Genomic DNA, 20298 nt, shown 5'->3' with positions numbered 1-20298 from the left:
AAATGAATTTAATGTCATGCCATTTGGGCTCTGCAATGCGCCTGCCACGTTCCAGAGCATGATCGATAACATCCTCCGAGGCCTGAAATGGCAAGCATGTCTGTGCTACCTGGATGACATTGTAATATTTTTGCATGACTTTCCGACGCATCTTCAACGCTTGGATGCACTCCTCACTTGCCTCAAATCTACTCGTCGGCAGCTGAATTCAAAGAAGTGTTGCTTAGTGCTCGAAAGTTCCTTAGTTTGGGCCACGTCTTCTCCAGACAGGGTGTTCTTACTGATCCGACAAAACTTTGTGCGGTTGCCGAGTGCCCTAAGCCAATGAAATGAACAACTTCGCAGTTTTATTGGCCTTTGTTCGTAATTTTGCCGTTCTATCCGAAACTTCGCATCCATCATAAACATTTAATTGAACTCTTTCCCGGCGGTCGTGACCTCGCAGCGTGGTCATCAGCATGCGACGATGCATTCATCACACTTCGACACCTTCTAACTTAACCTCCGATACGGCGACACTTTGACCCTCTCGCCCGGACTGAACTGCACACGGACGCTAGTGGTGTTGGTCTCGGCGCTGTGCTTGCACAACGTAAACTTGGATTTCATGAGTACGTCGTCTCTCACGCCAGCCTTGCGCTCACGAAAGCCGAAACCGACTAGTCCACGACGGAAAGAAATGCTTAGCCATCATATGTGTCATAGACAAGTTTAAACCCTATCTTTAAAGACGCCCATTTAGCGTGGTCACAGATCACCACGCTTTATGCTGACTTTCCTCCTTAAAAGATCCACCCGGCCGACTTGCTCGTTGGGCACTACGTCTGCTGGAGTACGACATTCATGTAATTTACCGGTCTGGACGTAAACATTCTGATGCCGTCGCTCTGTCCTGGTCACCTCTTCCACCTGACGATTCCTCCCCGTCTACATCGTTCTATGACGTGTCCTCAGTCTTTGTCACTGACATGCCTCTGGAGCAACAAAAAGACCCCTGGGTCGCTTCTCTTATAGATTTGTCAAGTCGGCCTCCTTCGCACACCATACCTCAAGAACTGCGGCAGCAACCTATCACTTTGTCATTCGAGATCGCTTGCTCTATTGTCAGAATTAAATTTCCGAACGGCGAAGATGGCTCTTGGTTATTCCCCGACACCATTGGTCCAATATATGCGCATCTTTTCATGCTGATCTACACTGTGGACAGGCGGGAATACTTAAAACTTATACATGTCTGGGCCACCGCTACTATTGGCGTGGAATGTGCCGCTTTGTTCGCCGCTACATCCGCTCCTGTCTCGCTTATCAACAGCGCGAAGATACTTCTCCTCGGTTTCCTGCTCCTCTACAGCCTCTACCTTACCCTACCAGACCGTTTGAACGTGTGGGAATTGATATTTATGGACCGTTACCCATCACTCCTGCTGGGAACCTATATATAAACGTAGTAATCGATCATTTACGCCATACGCAGAAACTTTACTTCTGCAATCTGCGTCAGTAACTTCGGTTCCTATATATTACACCACCTCGTTCTACGTCATGGTGCACCACGTGAGCTACTCAGCGACCGAGGGCACGTATTTCTCTCCGTAGTCGTCGAATCATTTCCAAAAGAATGCCGCATCATTCACCACACCACCACTGCATACCATCTTCAAGTTAACGGCCTGAGAGAATGATTTAATCGAACACTGGGTGATATGCTGGCAATGTACGTCGACTCCGCTCACTCAAACTGGGACCGCATTCTCACCTTCGTGACGTTTGCACTTAATACTGCGACTGAGACCACCACGGCGTTCTCCCCATACTTTCCACTTTATTTACGCGAGCACTCCTGCATGCTCGACACCATAATTCATTACCGTAACGATGCGATTGAGGCAACAACCATTTCCGAAGCAGCTAAGTACGCGGAAGAGTGTCGCCAGCTTGCTCGATTCCGCACCACTTCTGATCAACAACGTCAGAAACACCATCGCGACAGCTTCAGGGCTCTAGCGTCTTATATCCCTGGTTCACTTGTGTGGCTCTATATCCCTTCATTCAGCCCCGGTGCGGTGGTCTAGTGGCTAAGGTATTCGGCTGCTGACCGGCTGCGTCGGCGGCATTTCGGATGGAGGCGGAAATATTGTAGGCCCGTGTGCTCAGATTTGGGTGCACGTTAAAGAACCCCAGGTGGTCAAAACTTCCGGAGCCCTCCACTACGGCGTCTCTCATAATCAGATCGTGGTTTTGGGACGTTAAACCCCACAAATCAAAATCAGATCCCTTCATTCAGCCCTGGCCCATTATCAAAACTTCTTTCGAAGTACCAGGGCCCTTACCACGTAGTACAGTAATCATCACCAGTCAGTTATATAGTTGAGCCGCTGGCGGCGTCTCCTGATCAACGACGCCGCGAACGAGAGACAATGCATCTAGACCGCCTCAAACCTTGCTACAACCCTACTGTAGTCTCCTGTCCCTAAGTCGCCAAGATGGCTCTTTTTCAGGAAGGTAGATAAATGTAATGAAGAAAATCAGTGCTCTTCCGAAAGGTAGAGGGAACCACTATCAGGCAGAAAGACGACGACGTTCGTAGTTGATGCATCGCCATGCTAGTACCTGCTCGGCTGTTGCCCTCAAAACTTCTGCGACGAACCATACGGTTTATTAATGATGTTCTGCACCAGAACGCTCTAATATATATATATATATATATATATATATATATATATATATATATATATATATATATATATATATATATATGTGTGTGTGTGTGTGTGTGTGTGTGTGTGTGTGTGTGTGTGTGTGTGTGTGTGTGTGTGTGTGTATACACATTTTTGTTCCTGCCCTCGGCAAGTTATCTCTTCACCCACTCCTTCTCTTTCTTCATATTTACATTACAATTCGGTCTAATAACTTCCCCTATACTTTTTGGGTGTTACTGTCTGTTAGATCTCATTATATTGTGTCAAAACACGAAAACGCGATCCCTTAAGTATACACTTCTTTTCCTTCTCCATTAACGAGGGTCGCGTACTGGTAGACGTAATGCCTGAGGTTGTATACGACGGACTACTGTTCAGCTGCCAGCTCGTAACATGCTCATGTGCTACGTGACGCCACACAGGCTACTAAAAAGTGTTCACTCCCCGCTATGGCTACTGATGGCGCTGCCTAACACTCCCACGTTTAAAATTCACATATACCCAATAAAGTGGCTGGGAGGATAGCCACCGTTGTAGCTCAATGGTAGAGAATCAAACGCGTTATTCGAAGGTCGTAGGTTCGGTTCCTGCCCACGACAAGTTATCTTTTCGCCCACTTTCTTCATATTTACGTTACAGTGTTGTCTAATAACTTCCCCTATACTTTCCTTGGCAATATTGTCTGTTATATCTCAATAATAATGTGTCAAAACACGGAAGTGCGAGCTGTTAACTATACACTTACGTTTTTTTATTTCACAGAGTTTCGGGAGGGGTCCTTGCTTCGTCAGGGGAAGAGTTAAACTAACGTCTGCGTTCAGAATTTTTACTCATCGCCTTCCTTTCGCCCTGAAAGATGTTTGCGGGAGTGAGAGGAAAGTAGGAAAACTGAAAAAAGATCGATGTTACAAAAAGTTTTGAATTAACGAAGAAGACCGGAAACAACAAAACCACACTGTGCGCAGCCAAACGTCAGCGGAAGTAAATATTTTGTTCTGATCTTGTACTGACCGGCTCTCGATGCGTGTCGGGTCACCCAAAATTGTCATCGCGCTAGACGAGAGGAGCCGGCGCTGCCGTTCGTGAGGAGAGAGTTTCCTCTAATTGGTCAGCTTTTCACCTTCCATCTCCGCCTATTTTGTGTCAATTTCCTTCAAGTAGTAAAAGAGCCTAAGCACTTCAAATTGTACGGGGACGTACAAAAGAAAGAAAAAGAAGAAAAAACAAAAAAGCAACTTTGCACGTACGAGCCAATCAGAAAGTAAGCATGGTCTCAAAATTGAACTAAATAGAAGAATATGAATGGGGTGGAGCACATTTGGCAAGCACTCTCATATTATGACAGGTAAATTGCCCCTATTTCTCAAGAGGAAGGTGTATAACAGCTGTATCTTGTCAGTACTTACCTACGGAGCAGAAACCTGGACACTTACAAAAAGTGTTCAGCTTAAATTGAGGACGACGCAGCGAGCAATGGGAAGAAAATGGTAGGTGTAACCTTAAAAGACAAGAAGGGAGCAGAGTGGATTAGGGAACAAACGGGGGTTAAGGGTATCATAGCCTAAATTAAGAAGAGGAAATGAACATGGACCGGACATGCAGCGCGCAGACAGGATAACCACTGGTCATGAAGGTATAACTAACTGAATTCCCTGTGAAGGCAAGTGGGTTACGGGGAGAGAGAAGGTTAGGTGGGCAGATGAGATTAAAAAGTTTGCGGATATAAATTGGCAGCAGCAAGCACAGGACCGCGTCAACTGGCGGAACATGGGAGAGGCCTTTGTCCAGCAGTGGACGTAGTCGGGCTGATTATATATATATATATATATATATATATATATATATGTATATATATATATATATATATATGTATATATATATATATATATATATATATATATCGCACCATTTGGACGGTTCGAAAACTGTTTTTATACAAAATGTCATTTTAGGTGAAAACAAGCTGCATAAATCTGAACTGAGCCTTCAATGGATTAAAAGTTTACACTTTTCTGCACACTATTTCCGCCGTCCGGAAACGAAGGTGCATGAGTACTGGAGAGGTTTGGCATGCATAGACGTTGATAGGATTAGTTATTCCACACACAAGTGTTCAAATAGTCAACACGTGGCCGCCCCACCACGGTGGTCTAGTGGCTAAGGTACTGGGCTGCTGACCCGCAGGTCGCGGGCTCGAATCCCGGCAGCGGCGGCTGCATTTCTAATGGAGGCAGAAATATTGTAGGCCCGTGTGCTCATATTTGGGTGCCCGTGAAAGAACCCCAGGTGGTCAAAATTTCCGGAGCCCTCCACCACGGCGTCTCTAATAATCATATGGTGGTTTTGGGACGTTAAACCCAACATATCAATCAAGCAGTCAACACATGGTCGTGTTACATAAACAATCGAAGGTTGGCCAGACTCCGCAAAAATATTCACTGGAACTCGAGAAGTTTGGGTGGCATTTCATCGCTTCAATACTATTATGAGGCCTGCTACTAAGAGACAGAGTACTGTGTCTGGTTATATTTGACGAGGTACTACATAGCAGGTGGAAAAAATCTGAGAATGGTGGGCACTAACTTGTTGTACAGTCCCCATATATATATATATTGATTACACACTATACGCGTTAGAGCACTGAAAAAAAGCCTACTCAGCCTTCCGCATCACTTTCCTTTACGCACGCTTGCAGCTCCTGTGCGCGTGACTACATTTATTCACAAAAAATGATCACGCCATTATTCCTTAAGATTGGTCAAAGAAGATTTCATGCGTTCTTCTTTCAAACTGTGCAGTCCGACATCATGTCTCGACAACTACTTGCTTGATGGCTGCTCCCACGAAGAAATAATGGAGTTATCTGCTCTTCAAAGAGCAATAGAAAACGTGCGATCGGCTGCCTGCGGGGACAATCAGAAGCTTCTGAAGTGTAAGTAAACGTGTTGCACGAGCTGTCATTGTTAATATTGTACTTGGTTTTTTTTGTCAGTCCACGTGCTTTCATCCTGGCGCCCCTTGTGCAAAAAGTTTTGTCGCACAAAGCCGAACAGCGCGCATAAAAAAAGCGTATATTTTTAGCAAGTTTTCATTGATAGGGAAAATATAAGAGACTAAAAAACGTAAGGACAAGCCATCGCAGATGATCCTGAAGGTTATTATGGTTTTCCAAATTTTCCGTGTAAACAAGTAAACACTACGGTACACTAAACACTATCTTACAGAACAGTAGGCTAGCGCACAAAAAACGAACCAGATGTCGTTCGGTGGATTTGGGCCACACAGTTGTCTCGTCCAATGTGTGCTCCCTTCGATGACTGCTTGCCGATCCTGCCCTCAGACTTTTCTGAGACACCTTATGTTTTATTTTTCTCTTAATCTTTACATCTAACTCTATCTCTTTTCAGTCCCCCTCATTCGTTGCCATGTGAGCTACCGCTGAGATGTCACCGTCTGATGCAGAAAGTTGTGGGGTTCACTTTTACTTTCAACTTTCCTATTTAAAATTTTCTACTCCCCAACAAAAAAAGGGGGGGGGGGAGTGAACCACCGAAATAAGTAAAGGTGATGGTAAGTTGCAAGCTTAATTTTTCGATAAAGACCAGTAAATGTAAGCTGATTTAGTTTATCTTTCTCGCGTAAAATCAAAAATCACTGCAGCTCCACACACCTATAAGAGTAAATTTTGCAAGCGAATGTAACTGTGATGTCATCTGTGTAAAATGAGCTCTAGGCAACGCACACACATATACTGACATGTGTGACTGTGCACTGACGTGCGGAAACGTCAGTACATAGCCGTACTTTTGTTTAATTCCACATTCAAAATTATTTTAGATCTAAAAAACATGAAACCTGCTAGAAAAGAAAGAAACATTAGGTGCCTTACTACTCATAAGTGTGCATGACTGCATAAAGAAAGGTACTATAAAAAGTGGCCACACGAGCAATTTTGCGGCCCAGCAACAAAGGGTCTGAGCAACCGCTTGATGGCGTACCCATGATAGCTTCTACTCATTTTTCAAGACATGTAATAGCCACCTCAGAAGGACATTCAAAACCAAAATTGGCACCCAAATTCTGCAAAGAAGAAATCTTATTGATTTGTGCAATTTTTTTATATCCGCTCTGTATCGTGTCCTGCGGAGGACGTTCAATGCTTTACCACAAAAATCTGTATTGTCTGACTAAAAAGTGTTGTCTTTCTGCAGTTGTTTTGCGAAAAGGGTGCAAAATCATGTGGTTTAGATGCACTGTAGGTTTATTCACTTGACGGAAGCATGAGTGTGCCGCCTAGGTGATTCCACTTCGGCCACTGAAGTGAACGGACGTGTGATGGTGAACTCTAGTGGAGCGGCATCAGCGACATTTTGAGCCGCGGAAACAGGTCTTTTTAAGATAAAAAGGACCGTAAAGCTGTGTTGCCAACCCTTCCTACAGGACGTATTGCTTTAAATACGGTATTTTTTCACGCTGATGTATGAGCCCGACCTTATCGAGTGGAAGGTTACCGTGACACTCTGGCCTGCGTGCGACTACACCCGGAAGTTGTTGCTTTGGGGGCGTCTAGGATGAGCTACGTGTGGGCGGTAACGTTCAAAACATGGACACTGTCAAGAAGATTCTTTCTCAGGGCAATATCAAGGTAAGAAATTGTCACTGTCTGATCATAGATCCGGCAAACCAAGATGTGCGTATGAAAGTGCATTGGCTGCTGCACAACGTTCTTGATGAGGGTGTGCGACGCACGTTCGAGCCTTAAGTTTGAGTGGCTGACGTCAGCAGGGAGTGGTGGCGTGTAAAAGGCACCAGCGAGAAAGGCTCCAATACCCGCATTCTGACACTTCGGTTGAAAGTAGCCGTCAAAATTGATGACCTGCCTCACCAATTGAACGTAAGCGGTGAGCATGCATTGGTGGTTGTTAGGCGCAGTCGTCCAGTGTGCTTACGCTGTCGAGCAAAGGGGCACATACGGTGAGATTGCCGTGTCACACGCTGTGGTGCCTTCCGAAGATTTGGCCACGAGGAGAACGAGTGCATGCATTCTTATGCCAGTGTCACCGGACCCGCGAGTGGCTACGACCACGATGAGCTGTTAACGGACGAGCGTGAAGCTGAAGAGGCAGCGAGCACGACTGCGAGAAAAGAACAAGTGGCACCGGCATTGGTGAAACTAAGCAGGGTCAGTAGGATGGACAATGAAAAGTTCAAGAACAAGGCATCCAAACCAGAGCCAAAGAATCCGGAAACGACAGACAAGCCGGAAGCCGGAACAGCTCCTGCCGACAGTGAAGGCTCCCAGTGACGCAAAGACACTGCAAGATGACATGGAAGTCAGCGACAGCGCCGGCTGTGGACTAGATGAAAAGCCACCAAGAGACATTAGTGGTGAAAATTCGACTGCCTCGGGAGACGCTGGTCGAGGATAACCACCAACAGAAACCCCCGGAATTAGGCGACCAGCGAAGAAGCAACGGCCGAACTTGCAGACCATTCCACCGGCAAAGGACAAGCAGCCTTCGCTAAAGCCTCCTGGGACTTCAGTTTTTGGGCTTTTTTCCGGACAGAAAGTAACCCGTAAAGGAGCGTGATTTGCACATTATGCCTTGTAAAAGCTGGATGGATTGCCGCAAAATTTGCAATAAAACTAAAGCTTTTTTGAGAAACGTTTACCTGAAGTAGACACTGTTGCAACCACGGTTCGCGGCACCAAGATCTGTCTCTTGACGTACGCACGCTCCCGCAAATTCTATCGCGGGCGCGTGCTTAGGTCAAGTGACACATGCACGCGCCCGCAATACGTGCATCGCGCTTCTGTCACTCACCTTGCAGAAACGCGATTCCGACTGTCATAGCAGATGCTCATGCTTGAATAACGCGCCAGCCCATCAAACGTGAAGAATGTTTTGGTGAACGACGTGGTTCCGAATGGCATGGCAGCCACGTGCAGCGAAGTAGGTGCCAGTCCGGCCTGCCCATCTCATGTGAAGTGTCTCCTCGTCGACCTCTGCACAGACGGATGCGCACGAGTGACTCGCTAGCTACAGCAAGGCAACTAATACGACGATCCACGTCGCATTAGTTGCCTTGCTGCTGTCTGTGCTGGAGGCATCGCGGAGGCACTTCACGTTGACAGTCAGAACCTCTTCGCTCATTGAAACTATCACTGTGCTATCGCCATCTTATTGAAACCCACTCGCTCGCGCCCTCGCCGCACGGTAGCGATCTATGTAAGGCACCGAAGTGGTGAGGGCGCTTCCGCACGATGGAACAGCCATAAACACTTCTCTGTGTTTTCGTGACTCCGCGACTACGTCAGTGACTGTCGGCGTGTCTTCGAGAGATTGGCGGCTGAGCGAAATTTCGCCCCATGTTTTTGCTTCAAACGACCACGAAGCGAGCCATCTTGGGGGGTTACCAATGCCCTCTCTGAGGCTTCCGCGGCGTCTGAATAGGCAGCTCGAGCACCCAACGGAAGTCGTTTCTTCGGCACCCTATTGTGTATTCCCAACCCTGTCCCTCGTTACCATGAATTATGTCGGGGGCTGCACTGCTTAGCCGGACAGGAATAATGGCAGAGTGGGGAGCATGGCTGAAAATGAGGCGCAGGTGTGCAAGTTAGTCGGTCTCGCTGCGTCACCAGCACGTCACCTTCAGAGACAAACCAATAGCGTGCGAGCGATCCTGACGCTGACGCTGGCGTCCTCTTTGAACTCTTTCTTTTCTCTCTTTCGGGCGGTGCGGGACCAGCAATTCCAAATACGCTACCGGGGCACGAAGACACCACTTGTGGCATCTCTGCGTGGACGCGAAGGACAGCGGTGCTCCGTAGAGTAATTTTAACCACGCAGTGCCCACTACATGACAACAGCAGGGCGTCTCGGCGCTGCTCCTTATCTCCACAAATTGAGGCGGCTGCTTTTCTTCTGTTTTGGCAGCCGCGGCAAGAGGGTGGCCCAAAAAATGCAACACTCTGTTTCGTACTCTCGAAAAGAAAAAAAAATATCATGGCTTACAATATAGGATCAGCACTACGCGTCGCAACTTTCAACGTTAAAAGGTTACGCTCACAGAGGCGACAGTATCAGTTACGTCATTTGTTTGTTGAAAATGACACTGATATTGCCACTCTAAAGGAAACAAAAATTGAATCTGAAAAGCAGATGGACACGATATGTTCAAATTTCCGCTCCAGCTACAATATTTGTGTGAGTCATTCTGTAGGTCCTTCAGGTGGATGTCTTTGCTATATAAATAACACAATTGGTATTGTCGAAAAAAGCGTACACTGGGGTGATAATGACGTATGAATAATTGCGTGTGATTTTCTTTTTTCTGGTGTGAGTTGGCGCGTTGTTTGCGTATATGCGCCAAATAGACAACAAGATAGGAATGTATTCTTTGAAAATCTTGATATGTATTTATCATGCGAGAAGGCAGTTATATTTCTAGACGATTTTAACTGTGTGTGTAATGCCGAAGACAGGGCATGCGAAACCCCTGTACGTAACTATAGTGCCTTGGTGTTCGATTTGATGGCGCGTGAGTGAGTCAAGTAGGAAAAGAGCTACTTCACAAGAAACGAAATAAGGGCAATAGAATACAAATATGAAGTCACCACAGATAAATCCCAGATTGAGGACGCGTTTTTGGAATATTTCCAAGACCTTTTCGGGGACGTCAGAGAGGACATGAGTACGCAAAGTCGGCATTTCTTTCAACTTAAGTTGAAGCTTGAGGAAGACGTAAAAGCGAGATTAGAAGCACTCATATCAAGCAGAGAAATTGAAACTACAATTGAAAAAAATGAAGAACGGAAAAACACCCGGTCCAGATGGACTAAGTGTAGCATTGTGTAAGAAATTTAAAAGTCTTCTGGCAGAAGCTTTGTGGAAGGTGCTAGACGAGGCGTACTAAAGGAAAGAATTATTATTATCTTTTCAAAGAAAACACATCGTGGTAATCCCGAAGACACAAGATCCTACGATACAGCTGTCCGTCACATCCTACAGGCCAATAACTTTAGCGAATTTAGACTATAAAATATTCATGTGTACTTTAGCCAGGCGGATCCAAACCATGTATAAGGAAATACTCGGACCACATCAGACCTGTGGCAAAAAGGCAGATCAATTACTACGAACCTTCACATTTCACGAAATATTTTAGAATGCTGCGATGAGTTTGACTTTAGAGTAGCTATGCTACAAATTGATCTCGAGAAGGCATTCGACTGTGTGAAACATGATGTACTTTTCAGCAACCTTGGCTATGTCAATATAGGGCCTGTGGTGTTGCAAGGAGTCCGAATCGCGTACATGGGATGCACTACGAGGATTGTAATAAACAAACAGCTTAGCGGTAATATACAAGTTTTATCGGGTGCAAAACAAGTATTTCCTGCGTTGGCACTGCTTTTTATATCTATTTAGAACCTATATGTCAGAAAGTGCTACAGAATTATCAGGTACGGAAGTTTCACTTATTGACTGCAGATGTAAAAACGCTTAGTTACGCCGCCGATATTGCGGTGTTCTGCCAAGATCGGGGGAGTGTCAGAAAAGTACTAAATGATGTAAAGTCCTGTGATTGCACCGATAGTGAAGTCAACTGGAGTAAATGTTTTAGGATATGGCACCGAAACTGGCAAAGTACACCATCAGTATTTGAAAGCAATACATGGAAGGTCATACCTGACAATTATTTAGGAGTACCTCTCCAACACCATGGCCACACAACAGAATACTGGAAAAAAGAGACGGAACAACTAAGAGACAAGACAAAAAAGTGGAGTGGGCGGGATTTTTTCAATTTTTACGAGGTTGACAGTAATCAACATAATTTTTATTTCACGAGTATGGTATGTCTACAAGTTCTATTCATGTCACGTGTTGCTGTACAAAAGCTACACAGAGTGATGGCAGCATTTGTCTGGGCTTTGACGTGGAAAGGACAAGCCGAACCAATCAGTTCCGCTCTGGGAAAGTTGGGGGGTTTGGTCTTGTACACTTGTTTCTGACGCAGATAGTTGCAAAAGGTTTGTATGTTTACGAAATCTAGATCGTTTTTTTGAGAACGGTTGATACATGTGCAGCTGTCCAAGTTTTTGTCTGGTTTTATTGTAACCACAGTCAACAGGGTGACAAGAAAGTCTAAAAGGTACATGAAAGAAGTGATTGCTGCTTTGTTGATATGGAGAGTGCGGCTTTCGATGGAGCGTCTCTCTGGGGTTTTGCGAAAAAGACTGTACAAGGACCTTGTCGAAGCTATGTTGCCAGATCTGTATAGAACCTTATACCCTAATGGCCCCGTGGAAGACGTCATAAGTAGAGTGAAGAAGATGGCATGGAGTTAAGCCATCAGTGCAGACATTCTTTTTTAAACTTCACAGTGCCACACTTCCTACAAATCCTTCAATGCGAGAAAAAATAATATGCACCCCTTCAGTGGATTGCATTATCTGAAGAAAAGTAGAGACAGTTGACCAGATCTTTCTAGACTGCACTGATGCAATCTTTCTCTGGGAAAACCTTCATAGAGCCCTAAAGAAAACACTGTTAGTTGCACAGTATGGCATCTGTTTTCTACCTGTCATAAACGTAGGCGGTGTGCCCTACTATATAATCATGGTATTGGTTCTCCACAGTGTGTGGCAAACATGGATAGCAGTACGAAATACGAAATGGAGACGTTAATCTCCAGTCCACTCGAAAGTACTTCAGAGAAAGTGTACAATATTTTATGGCTGCCTACGAGGCACAAGATAAGCCAGAGTGGCTCCCGTGCTTAGATTATTGGGTTGGGATAAAGCGTCTGTCTTTGTAACCCCCATATGCTGGAATATGAGACAGCACTTTAACATGTGACACTGCACTGTACACTCGTAATGATTTGTACTGTTTGCTAAGCAGGCAGTAAAAAAAATGAGTGTGCAGCCTAGTGTTAAAGACCCGCTTTTTCGGTGCATGAGAGTACGGGTTCAAATCCCTGCATCAGAATTTTTGGTTAATTTTATTTATATTAAAGCCATTATCGAGTCTCACGAGCCACTCGTGGCGCTGAAAGCAGCGAAGTAGCTCGTCGCAGGGCCCCAACGAGAGTGTCCGCCCTTTACGTAAGTATGTTTCTTTATGGTGACGGCATGATAATGAAGGAAGCACTAACTACCCGGCATTTTTCGTAATGATATAGTGGTTTTGGGACGTAAACCCCACATATCAATGAATCATATCGCACTAAGCACAAAACTAGTCACAGTCTGGCTGTACGCTGATAGCGCAGCTTCTGCGGAAGTGTCCGAAAAGAACGAATAATGAGCGCTGTTCGCCGCACAGACCGCATATGGCTCACACAGCTCACTCGTTTGTGTTATCCCAGTCCCGAAATCACTCTTTGTGTTGCTTTTCTGATTTCTTTTTTTTCATTTTGCTTTCTTCTATCACAGCCCGATAACGCGAGGCGCAAACTTACTGATATAACGGCATCCGCGATAAGAACGCCTAACAGACGTCAAGCGTGAAGGACAGCTTTTACGGAAAAGCAAGTCGCCGGTAATATGTCAACGCACATATTCGCTTCGTGTGCTCCACCGTGGTTGTCGAGTGGCTGAAGTGGTTAAGGTACTCGGCTGCTGACTTGCAGGACGCGGGATCGAATCCTGGCTGCAGCGGCTGCTCTCCGGTGGACGAGGGAATTCTGTCGGCCCATGTGATCAGATTTGGGCGCCCGTCAAAGAACCCTGTGTGGCCGAAATTTCCGGAGCCCTCCACTACGGCATCTCTCATAATCATTATTTTTGTTTTGGAGCACTTAACTCCACATATCAATCAATCAATCGCTTCGTGGTGCACGGACGTGGATCGGCATTTTGTAGAGATGGGTTATTCTTGATTCAGTGCTAGCCTTATCGTGTGCCGCTCATGGAGTACTGAACCTAGTGATAACTGTGGTGGATCACTGCTTCATCAGAGATTAACTGTGTGAAATTCAGCAATAGAGCTAAAATTATGGAATGACACGTGTGTACCATTCAAGCATACATGCTTTGGGCAACATTCAACCAGCTTCATAGACCCTTTTTGGCAGCTAGTTTTCTAAGCAAAACTATATGGCTCCACCACACTGAAGCGCGATGGCCTGCTACTCGGCAGTCTAGGCATGATGTGGCGTGTGGCGGACGTTTCCCAGCATCCTACGGCGAGAAACAGGTGGTGCAGCCTCTGGGTGTGGGTGAGCGTAGAAAGAATGTCTCGTTTTATAAATGGCTATTTGTTAGAAGATAAAAAAACGAAAGAAGATGCTTCTTTCTCTCTGTTGTATCGATGACACGACTAAGCGCCTATTCGTCAGCAGTTTCGAGACCCCGGTGCGCGGCTGGGCAACGATGTGAGAGCATGTGCAATATCGGCGCTCACTGTACTGTCTTCCCCGTCAACACTCACCCTATAATCACTGCGTCTGCTTTGCTGGCCTTCAACTCGGGAGCGGCAGTGGTTAATCGGCCGTCCGTCGGCGATGGTGGGAAGGAAAAGGCCTTTAGATCAGGTGTTCAAACGTGTCAGCGCCCGTTCACCGCTGCGGAAAACGGCCTATAGTCGAGAGGGGTAGAAGTATAACAGAACCAAGAGCTGCAAGGCACTTCTAGGGCGGCATATTTCGTTTCGAATAATAAAGATACTTGGTCTTACGTGAAAACTAACAACAATTTTATATTTCACGAACAGGACGAAGCAGAAAAACTTACACGGGTTCGCTTGATATAGCAATGTATCGCAGAAGTAAATGTTCGCAATGAATAAATATTGTGCCCATAAATGGCCCGTCAGCCATCATTTCCAAATGGCATTTATAAATTTCGTGCCTCTTTACCTTAATGGTCCTTGGGTGCCGACAAAATTAAAAGCATGTCACAACTAAGGAACGCCCTGTTTTAGCCTTATTGCCTTTTTCAACATTTCATACAGCAGTATTACTGAAATGGGTGGCAAGCCATCGTATGAGTTGCATCATTCGCTCCGAAAAGGTCATCGCTAGAATCTTGAGCTCATACGCAATGCAGTAACCTTGTGTTTGTTCAGTAGGAATTTTTTTTCCTCTCTCATCAAGCGACAGTAACTCTTTGAAACTTTCATTTTGTCCAGCCGTTAAAGCATACTACACAACAATGTCAAATGGAACAGTTATAATGATTAGAATACAATTTTTCGCAGTTTTCTCGCAGCACTGTGGCAATGTATCGGCTTCAGTCGCTCACGCAGTATTTGTGTCATTTATTATCGGAACTTATAAAATCAACATTGTGAATATGATACGCACAATAAAAGTTTGTGCTTTTTCCCACAAAATGATGAACCTGCAACAATTTCTGTTCTGACTTTTACGTAAGGCCAAAAATACTGAAAGTGAAAACGAAAAGAAGTAAACATTCAATGTCACCAATGTCACGCAATACCACTCCGTTGGGATTTAAAATTGGTGCTTTCAACTATATATATATATATATATATATATATATATATATATATATATATATATATATAAATAGATAGATAGATAGATAGATAGATAGATAGATAGATAGATAGATAGATAGATAGATAGATAGATAGATAGATAGATAGATAGATAGATAGATAGATAGATAGATAGATAGATAGATAAGGGAAAGGAGTCTATCCTTAAGGGCTTGTTTTTTGTGTTTTGAAACAATATTGCAACCTGCATGCATATTGATATTCTAGGGGGCGACGCGCGTGTGTGCATGACGAGGAAGACAAAAGGTTGTCTCCGCTCGATCACTGGTGAAGCGGTCACGCCTTTACCACTGCTTTTAAATACATCAATTCCTCAGCCTCGTCGATACGGCGTCTCTTCTTTTCCGTAAACATATCTGGTGGAGGTGGAACGTGCCGCGTCTTACCAACGAAGTTTCACAGTGGCCGCAGAATTCAGTCTCCGGTCATGGCTACCAATGACAACAATCCGTCAGCGTCTCATCCTGTAGCTGCAGTCACTACATACCTGACGATGCCCTACCCCCGTCATCCCGGCACATTCTCCGCACAACCTAGGCTTGATGTTGACTACTGGCTCCGTATGTACAAGCGTGTTAGCCAGACACACCGATGGGACCCTACCATGATGATCGCCAACGCAATATTTTACTTGGACGGCACCCCACGTGTCTGGTTCGACGCCCATGAGACCGAGCTCACTAGCTGGGGTACCTTCAAGGAGAGACTACGCGCCATCATTGGGGACCCGTCCGGTCGCGAAATGGAAGCGCGAAAAGAACTCGCCACTTGTGTGCAGTCCTCAATTGAGTCGTGTGTCTCGTACATACAGGGCGTGCTCGCGTTGTGCCAGAAAGTGGACGAGCAAATGACAGAGAGTGACAAGGTGGGCCACATACTCAAGGGCATCGCGGACGACGCCTTCAACTTGGTCGTGTACACCAACGTCACGACCGTAGATATTCTTATTAAGGAATGCGGCCGCTTCGAAATGGCCAAAAGCCCCCGTGTTCTGTCTCAATTTACGCGGCTACCAAACACGGCTATTGCATCAACTTGCACCAATCTTAGTGCCGCACTACCCATACAGAATAGCGTGACACGTATATTTCGACGGGAGCTTGAGGTGTTAAGTCAGGCACCATTTGCTCCACTTCTAATCGACCATGGCGCCCTACAAACGCCTCCGGCGGTCTCCGATATTAAAGTCGTCGTGAGACAGTAAATTGAAAACCTCGGTTTTCCTGTGGCCTGCTCTCTCTCCCGACCCACCTCCAGACCAATGACAATAAATGCACCACGCCATGACTCACATTTTCTTCCGCAATCCCGCAATCAGACGTAATGGAGAACTGCAGACGACAAACCGATCTCCTTCCGCTGCCACCGTGTTGGCCACATCTCCCGCTACTGCCGCAGCACTTCGACGCCCTGAAACTGGAGCCCATTTACCTCTTCTCGGCCATACGAGGACTCCCGTCGGTATTTGCCCAGTCATGTGTACCCTTCTTCCGGCGTCCCTAACAGCCGCTCCACCGCTCGTTCACCGTCACCTCAACGCCACCGTTCCCCAACGCCCCAACCACGCCGTTATCCGTCGCCGATCAACTATGGATCCTCTAGGACCGAAAACTAAATCATGCAGCTCCGGGAGATAGTTCTGCATCAATTGCGACTGATTCGAATCCTCCGTTGACGCTTCTCAATAATACCAACTTGATTGATGTGTATGTGGACGGTATTTCTTTGACGGCGTCAGTTGATACCGGAGCTCATGTGTCCATAATGAGAGCTCATCTGTGTCGCCTACTGAAAAACGTACTCACGCCTGCAGTGACTAAAGCCCTCCGTGTCGCTGCTGGTGAAATTGTGGCCATCACTGGAATGTGTACAGCACGTGTTAGCATTGCCGGCCGTCATGCCCCGATTTTATTTACGGTGCTTGAGAATTACCCTCCCGACCTACTCTTCGGCATAGACTTCCTATCAACGCATTCTGCCCTGATCGACTGTGCCACTGGTACTCTCTGCCTAGAATTTCCTCTTCTCCCGAATTTTCACCCTGAACTCCCGAATCGCCTCTGCACCACTGTTTTTTTCGGATACCACCTAAAGCCCTCACATTCGTTGAATTGTCAACACCCTCTCCCGTGCTCGATGGTTATTACATCGTGACGCCGATTTCTAATGTTCTCCTGGCACGTGACATTACCGTTCCACACTCCATGGTAACCATGGCTTCTAACAAAACATATTTACCTGTTATCAATTTTAGTTTTATAAAACAAGTGCTACCCCAAGAAATTTCAGTTGCCACGCTAAGACCCTTAAATGACGACCACATCACCTGTTTTACGGCAGACGTATGTTCCGATCAGCCACGTAACACGCAGGATGCCACGTGCCTCGATGCGACCTTACGCTCCAAGATCGCCCCGGGCCTCAAACCTGAGACGTCAGCCGCGCTATGCCGCCTTCTGGCTACTTATCGCAACATATTCGACATTGACAGCCTTTCACTCCGCCTGACTTCACTCGTCAAGCACCGCATTAACACAGGTGATTCTCATCCCATTCACCGGCGACTACACCGGGTGTCTGCCACCTAGCGTAAAGTATTTCAACAAGAAGTCACCAAGATGCTAGCCAAAGGAATCATTGAGCCCTCTTCGAGCCTTTGGGCGTCCCCCGTTGTGCTCGTTAAAAAGAAAACTGGCACGTGGCGCTTCTGCGTGGATTACCACCGTCTGAATAGAATCACGAAAAAAGACGTTTACCCTTTACCCCGCTTCGATGACGCTCTAGATTGTCTCCACGGTGCCCGATACTTTTCTTCAATAGACCTATGTTCCGGCTACTGGCAGATTGCTGTCGATGAAAAATACCAAGAGAAGGCTGCGTTTTCAACTCAAGACGGCCTATATCAGTTCAAGGTTATGCCGTTTGGGCTATGGAACGCCCCTGCCACGTTCGAGCGCATGTAGGACTCTCTGCTACAAGGGTTCAAATGGTCAAATCATCTTTGTTATCTTGCTGATGTCGTTGTATATTCCCCAACATTTGAGACCCAACTTCAGGGTTTGTCAGCTATTCTCGACATATTCGCACGGCAGGCCCTAAAATAAACTTGAAGAGCCACTTTAGACGCCGGCCAATTACATTGCTAAGCCACCTTGTCGACGCCTCCGGTGTGCAGCCGGACCCCGAGAAAATTCGTGCAGTCGCTGTTTTCCTGTAGCCCAGTCAGTCAAAGTCTGGAGTTCCTTAGGGATTCGTTTCTATTTTAGAAGGTTGAGAAAGATTTCGCAACCATCGCTCGACCCCTCATTGAGCTTCCGAAGAAAGACGTCACATTTACGTGGGGTACCAGCCAAGCTGCTGCTTTTTCTCACCTAATCACGCTACTGACGACTCCACCTATATTGGCTCACTTTGACCCATCCGCTCCTACAGAATTGCGAACCGATGCTAGTGGTCACGGAATCGGAGCCCTCCTAGCCCAATGCAAACGGGGACACGACCGAGTTATCGCCTACGCTAGGCGCCTCCTCAAAGCGGCTGAACTCCACTATTCCATTACAGAGCATGAATGTCTTGCTCTTGTTTGGGCAGTTTCAAAATTGTGCCCATATTTATATGTACAAATTTCTCTGTGATAACTAACCATCATGCGCTATGTTGGCTTACGTCACTGAAGGATCCTACTGGCCAGCTCGGTTTCTGTGCTCTACGACTGCAAGAGTATACCTACACGGTGACGTACAAGTCTGGACGCCTACATCAAGACGCAGACTGCCTGTGCCCCTACCCGGTTGCTGAGTCGAGCACCATGCCTAACACCGACACCGAGCATTGCGTCTTTTTCCTTTCGCAATTGACGTGCATCGTTGACTAGCAGCTCATTGATGCGTCCTTGCGTGCTGTCTTTGAGCGCCTCGAATCACCAACTTCCAATCAGTTCCATCGCTCATTCGTGCTCCAGGATGGTGTACTATACCGTCAAAGTTTTGAGCCAGATGGACCGGTCCTGCTGCTTGTGATTCCGAAACAGCTTCGCTCTGAAGTTCCAAATGAATTTCATGATCTTCCGACTGCTGGTCACTTTGGTGTGTCACACACTCATGACCGAATACGCCGACGCTCCTTTGGCCAGGGCTTGCACAATCAGTCGGAAGATACGTTGCGGCTTGAAGAAATGTCAGCGCCGCAAAACACTATCGACACTTCCCGCCGGACTTCTTCAACCACTTGACATTCTGTCACAACCGTTCTTCGGCGTTGGCTTGGACCTACTTGGCCCTTTCTCCTTGTCTTTCTCGGGTGAGAAGTGGATAGCCGTGGCCACCGACAACGAGACGCGCTATGCCATCACACGAGCCCCACGACAGCTGCTTACAGGCCATGGCCACACCTTTTTGTCGAAGGTCATAGCCGACATCTTGCAGTCCTCTGAAACGAGACACAAGCTGACTGCAACATACCATCCACAAACCAATGGACTCATGGAGCATCTAAATCAAACTCTTATATGCTCGCTAAGTATGTTTCTATCAAATACACCGACTGAGATCTCGCGTTGCCGCACGTCACGTTTGTCTACAATTCTTCGTGCCATGACACTGCCGATTATTCTCCATTTTTTCTGCTGTTAGGCCGACAACCAACATTGCCTCTAGACACCGTCATACTGTCCCCTGCAGTAGCGACCACTGAATATGCCATGGACTCTATCACTCGGGCCATTCACGCACGCGAAATCACCCGTACTCGCCTTCTCACCTCTCGAAACAAGCAACGGCGTTTGTATGACCAACGACACTGCGACATACACTTCCCGAACGGTTTTTTGGTCCTGCTCCGGTCTCCGAACAGTCAAGTTGGCTTCTCAGAAAAAACTGCTTACTCGCCACACAGGTCCATACTGAGTCCTTCGTGTGGTTACTCCTATAACATATGAAATAGGTCCTGCCACTCCGTCGCCTTCCTGTTCCTAACAGGCTACCGATATTGTACAAGTTGTGCTCTTGAAGCCCTACCACTCTCCTAGTGACGTTGACATTTAACTGCGCCGAGACTGCACTTGTGCC

The 20298-nt window shown here is 46.5% G+C and overlaps 1 protein-coding gene across 1 annotated transcript in view; it reads left to right on the top strand.

Annotated features, from left to right (window-relative positions):
- The window catches only part of LOC119161158 (uncharacterized), a 131627-nt gene that overhangs the window by 84012 nt on the left and 27317 nt on the right, over positions 1–20298 (top strand). The window contains exon 7 of the mRNA XM_037413510.2: positions 5498–5631. Within this exon, the coding sequence (XP_037269407.2) occupies positions 5498–5631 (134 nt within the window). The remainder of the gene's footprint in view (positions 1–5497; positions 5632–20298) is intronic.

This window comes from Rhipicephalus microplus, chromosome X (assembly GCF_043290135.1).
Source record: "Rhipicephalus microplus isolate Deutch F79 chromosome X, USDA_Rmic, whole genome shotgun sequence".
NCBI classification, from domain to species: domain Eukaryota; kingdom Metazoa; phylum Arthropoda; class Arachnida; order Ixodida; family Ixodidae; genus Rhipicephalus; species Rhipicephalus microplus.
This window is presented reverse-complemented; position numbering and strand designations above follow the sequence as displayed.